The following is a 4824-nucleotide window of genomic DNA, read 5'->3' as shown; positions in this document are numbered from 1 at the left end:
GCCTTATCACTTGCAGGCGTGCCTGCCTCTGGTGGGCTTCGACTCAACATCTTTTCTCCTAGAGCTCCTCATGCATTTGGTTTAGGGCCTCGAGGCCTCTCGCCTCTGCACCTTCATCGTCGTCTTCCGGTATGTGGCCGATTTCTTCCATCCTGAACGGTTTAGGTTGGGGGTTGGCTTCGGCCTCGGCTGCCTCGGCCCCATCCGACTCAAGCTATGTTCTTGTCAGTTGAGCGGTGGGTTGGAGCACCAGAGTCCCGCCGGGTCCGACCCTCGCGGCGGGGGCGGGTCCCTTTGGGTGTTTCTTCTTGCTGTTGCCATTGTTTTCGAGGAGTGGCGGACTGGGGTCCCCACGATCGGTGCCAACTATGGGGTCACTCCTAGCCTCTCGCCCTTGCTAAGGGACACGGGGGGAGAGGCTGAGGGTTTCCCACAGGTGAATGACTAAACTATCGTGAAGGGATGAGTGAGGGTATTGGAAAGCGAGGAGATGGAAAAATACGGATTAAATGCCCATTAATTTGTTGGGAAAAGTTCAACCCGTTTCTTATACGAGCGCTCCGAGCATTTATAGGCCATACTCGGAGACGCGGAAGAATTACATTAGGGTTAGACCCTAGCAGGTAAACGCTATACAAGAGCCAGGGGTATGGCGGTAATCTCCTTTCCTTAGCCAACCACTCCCGGGCCCGATTGCTGACGGGATGGCCCCTTCCCGTGGCTGGCAGCGACCTTCGCGCGCCCCCAGCGAGGGTTCGTTCGCCGTCACCGTCTTGCGACCTTCTCGCTACGCTCCTCCGGCGCAGTTGACCTTCGGGCGCGCCACCTGAACACACACACAGATGAAATAAACCGATCAAGGGCACCCTCATCGTGGGGTGGTACTCAGGACGAGGGCGGGTTAGTTGAGCCAGCGTCAGGTCGAGGGTTAGGGAAGGAGCGGTGCCGGGTACCTCCCGAACAATAAATTTTTTATCAGGTACAACTAAATATTTTCATAATTGAACAATATATAAGTGACCGGCCCATAGATTTCCGAGCACCTCGAGGCCCCTAAGTGCACACGCACGTCATTTTTTTTTTCTTTTTTGCCCATAGCTTCCGAAGGGTGGGGCTGGGCCGAGCCAGTCCGAGCCTGACTCGACACTGATATTAGGTCAATTTTTTTGGACAGTCAGACTATTTCTCGAGATTTTAGATTTTTGCACGGCGCACTTCCTGGCGGCGGACGGGGCGTGACGGGACTAATCCGCGCGCCATGGGCCCGTGCCGTGCGGCCCGGTTTAGGTGCACCAGAAGACAGAGGCACCGCACCGAACCCAACCACCGCGTCCGTGCCGTGATCCACTCCCCATTTGCCCCCCGACCCCCGTGCGTGCGCGAGCGATCAGCGCAGAAACGCAGGCAGCCCGCTCAGCCCAGCCCGCGCCGCGAGGAAGCCTGAGGCCGAGAGAGAGTGAGCAAGCGTCACGCGAGAGCTGGCTGGTGCTCCGGATGGGATCGGGCGACCCGGCGGCCGACCCCCTCTCTTCCTTCCTCCGCCACCCCGGCGCGTTCTCCCTCTCCCGCCGCGTCGCCATGGCGCGCGACGCCACAGCCACCGCCGTGCCCGCGCTCCGCCCCTGGCTCGTCGACCTCCTCCCGCTCCTCGTCGTCCTCCTCATCGCCGCCCACGTCCTCGCCCTCGTGCGTCCTCCTCCCTCCCAACTATCCTCCGCTGCATCTCCTGTTATTGCCACCGCCCTCGTGTGAATTTGGCTTCCCGTCGCAGGGTTACTGGATCTACAGGCTCGCCACGGACGGGTCCAGGCAGCCCGCGCGGAGCAAGAAGCACTAAGGAGACGGCGCCCGCGGCCGGATGTAAGGCTATCTATCTCTCATGAGCTCTGATGCTGTCAGTGTTTATGTTAATTATCGGAGGACGAGGAATTCCTGTGTACACCATTGCTGCCTGGTGCCTGCTAGGCTGAGGCAGGTGCTCGAGATGCTGGTTGCTGAAATGCTACGTTGAGAACAGGGAATTTGGTTGTTCTTAGCAATTGGCATGTTGAGTGCTAACTCTGGTCCGCGCATTTTGGTGTTCTTTTACTTATGTATCACACCAGTAATATTTCGGTCATCTCAAAAGCAAAATTGTACTAGTTTTCTCAAGATTCTTTTGGTGGCAACTGGTTTGAGGCTTTAGTCCAATTTAACTTCCTTCTTTATTAGGGAAAATAGGGATGATTCATTTTAGGTTTGGTGCCTTGCTTGTTGAGCATTTATTGAATAAAAATGTAAGACTGAAGATATCTGATAGATACTTGGGGGTCTCTTGGATTTGGATATAGATGCAGCGTAGGACATTGGATGGTGATACTTTTGGGGATGGTACGGTTGGTGGATTAGGATTGCTTTCTTCGTTGCCACTTCAGTATGCAATTATTGAACCCTTTTAGGAGAACAATTATTCAGCCTGTTCGCTGTTTGGTTTCTGGGCTGATAAGCCCGGCTGGTGCTGGTTTGTTGTGAGTGGAAAACACTGTTGCCTGGCTGATAAGCCCTCGCTGAAACCAACAAGCGAACAGGCTGATTGAACCCCACTCATTTTTGTATCTTCCTTCCTTTATCGGTAACTGATTTGTTAAGCTTTTTATCAAGTTATCCTGCTGAACTTGGGATTTGCTTGTCTAAATTGTGGAGGCATAAACATATTTCTTGTGGATTCATGTCTTGAAGAGAAGTCTTTGATCTTCTGTTCTGAGTGCTTCATATGCTCCTGCTCATTATTCTTGCATTTGTTATGCATTATGCTGTTGTAAGACAAGTTAATTTTCCTCTCTATCCTCAAATTTTTTATGTTTCTAATCAAATTTTGAACTGGTCTTGAGTGCATTAACTTTGTTTGTTGGATCATGGACTGGTGGTAAAAAACAAAATTTCCAAATGTTTTTATCTTCACATTTCAATATTTTTTTTTCTTTTCTGAACCATCTATCGGGCTGTGCTTACCTTATACTATATGTGCTTTGACTGAAGAGAAACAAACATATATGAAAGAAAGAGAAAGAAAGAAACATTACTCTAGCTGTATGTTCTCTGGAAAAAAGAGTAAATAGCCCTGTCCTAGACAATGATTTCGAGCTCAGATGAAATCAGCAACTTGTATTTTGACCTAGACAAAACCTAATCTTTTGAAAACAACATGGTGTGCCCCCGAAATTGGTAATTTGCTAGTTCACTCTAAGCTACCATAAGGGATACGGATACCGTCTTTTCTGTTGTACATTAACTTTGAAAACGATTGATGAGTCAAGATTTAATGTATTTGTACGATGTGTCTATTTGTGAGCCTTCTGTGTGAGGATTTGGACAAAAAGTCTCCTCTGCAAAGTTTAATGTTTGTTCTGTTGCTTTCTTAGGCTTGATGACAGGCAAACCCATGGTTAACATCTATTTTAACTTTCTTACTTCTATGATGGAGTCATGTTGGTATTCAAATAATCTAACAGCACAAATCCCTGTTGTTTCCAACATTGTTACATTACTTGACTGAGTACAACATCATTCGAGCAGTAACCAGGAGCACATCTCATTGCCCATTTGCACCTTAATGCTAAAGTCACTGTATTCTGTTTCTGCATTTTGTCTTTAGAAGAGAAGGGGCTGACAAAACTATCTCTGCTTTTTTTATTTATTTATTAAGTTTGTAGTTCATTTGACCGTAAAACAGAAAATCGGCGTTTTGGTTTGCTCCAAATCTGCTTAGTGCTTGAGTAATATGCAATATCAGACAGTCTCTCAAACACCACCAGTAACCTTTTGGGATTGACTGATTCCATCCATTTTGTTACAGGCTTGCGACCAGTTTGCTATTTCAGTCCTGCATCCTTTGCTTGTTGATCTCCGAGGCTTCCAACATCAGGTGATGGCGTGGCAAAGTTCCTGAGAGAACTAGGACAGGGAACCGATCTCATCCAGTGGTTTGTTCAGATGTTGGTATCAAAAGTGACGATACACTTCAAAAAACAAAAAGTGACGGGAGCTGATATGTGAAAGGTGGCCCTTTTGGGCAATAGTTTTAGGTTGCTGGATAGGTCTGTCATCTGTCGACGTCTCCGTGTAAAGAACAATAGCTAGGCAGGTGTGCCGTTTCATATGTTGTGGGCTTTTGTAATCCATGAGCAGCATTTTATTCGGGCGACCCAAGAAACGGGAAATTTCAGGTTCGAAGCTTCTTGGGGGCCTGTTTTGTATCATGCTAAACTTAGCATGCTAAGGGGGTGTTTGGTTTCTATATGCTCTTCTAAAATTTCTGTCACATTGAATGTTTAGACACATGCACGGAGTATTAAATATAGACTAATTACAAAATTAATTATACAACTTGCGACTAATTTGCGAGACGAATCTTTTAAGCCTATTTAGTCCATGATTTGACAACGTTGTGCTACAGTAAACATGTACTAATGACAGATTAATTAGGTTTAAAAAATTGTCTCGTAAATTAGCTTCTATCTATGTAATTGGTTTTGTAATTAATTTATATTTAATGCTCTTTATTAGTATCTAAACATTCGATATGACATAAATTTTAGGAACGACTAAAGAACCAAACACCCCTACCTCTTAGCACTTTTTAGCAATCTCTACCTTAAGAATACTCCCTTTGTTCCAAATTACAGTTCATTTTGATTTTATCCTAAGCCAAACTTTATTAGCTTTGCTCAAGTTTATACAAAAATGCACAGACATCTAGAATATCAGATTTGGTTTTGTTGGATTCTTCAAGAAATATATTTCAATATAGCATTTATGTTAAACTTATCCATGTTGACATGGTCA

The 4824-nt window shown here is 46.4% G+C and overlaps 1 protein-coding gene across 2 annotated transcripts; it reads left to right on the top strand.

Annotated features, from left to right (window-relative positions):
* Positions 1-1344: 1344 nt before the first annotated feature.
* LOC136538960 (uncharacterized) lies at positions 1345-4276 on the top strand. 2 transcript variants are annotated; one of them, XM_066530875.1, is made up of 3 exons: positions 1345-1686; positions 1789-1860; positions 3836-4276. In XM_066530875.1, the coding sequence occupies exons 1-3, from the start codon at positions 1495-1497 to the stop codon at positions 3926-3928; spliced, it is 357 nt and encodes a 118-aa protein (XP_066386972.1). In that variant the 5' UTR covers positions 1345-1494; the 3' UTR covers positions 3929-4276. The 2 variants fall into 2 exon arrangements, with proteins under 2 accessions (XP_066386972.1, XP_066386973.1); XM_066530876.1 differs by having other exon boundaries at positions 1359-1686; positions 1772-1860.
* Positions 4277-4824: the final 548 nt, after the last annotated feature.

This window comes from Miscanthus floridulus, chromosome 2, assembly GCF_019320115.1.
Source record: "Miscanthus floridulus cultivar M001 chromosome 2, ASM1932011v1, whole genome shotgun sequence".
Taxonomy (NCBI): domain Eukaryota; kingdom Viridiplantae; phylum Streptophyta; class Magnoliopsida; order Poales; family Poaceae; genus Miscanthus; species Miscanthus floridulus.
This window is presented reverse-complemented; position numbering and strand designations above follow the sequence as displayed.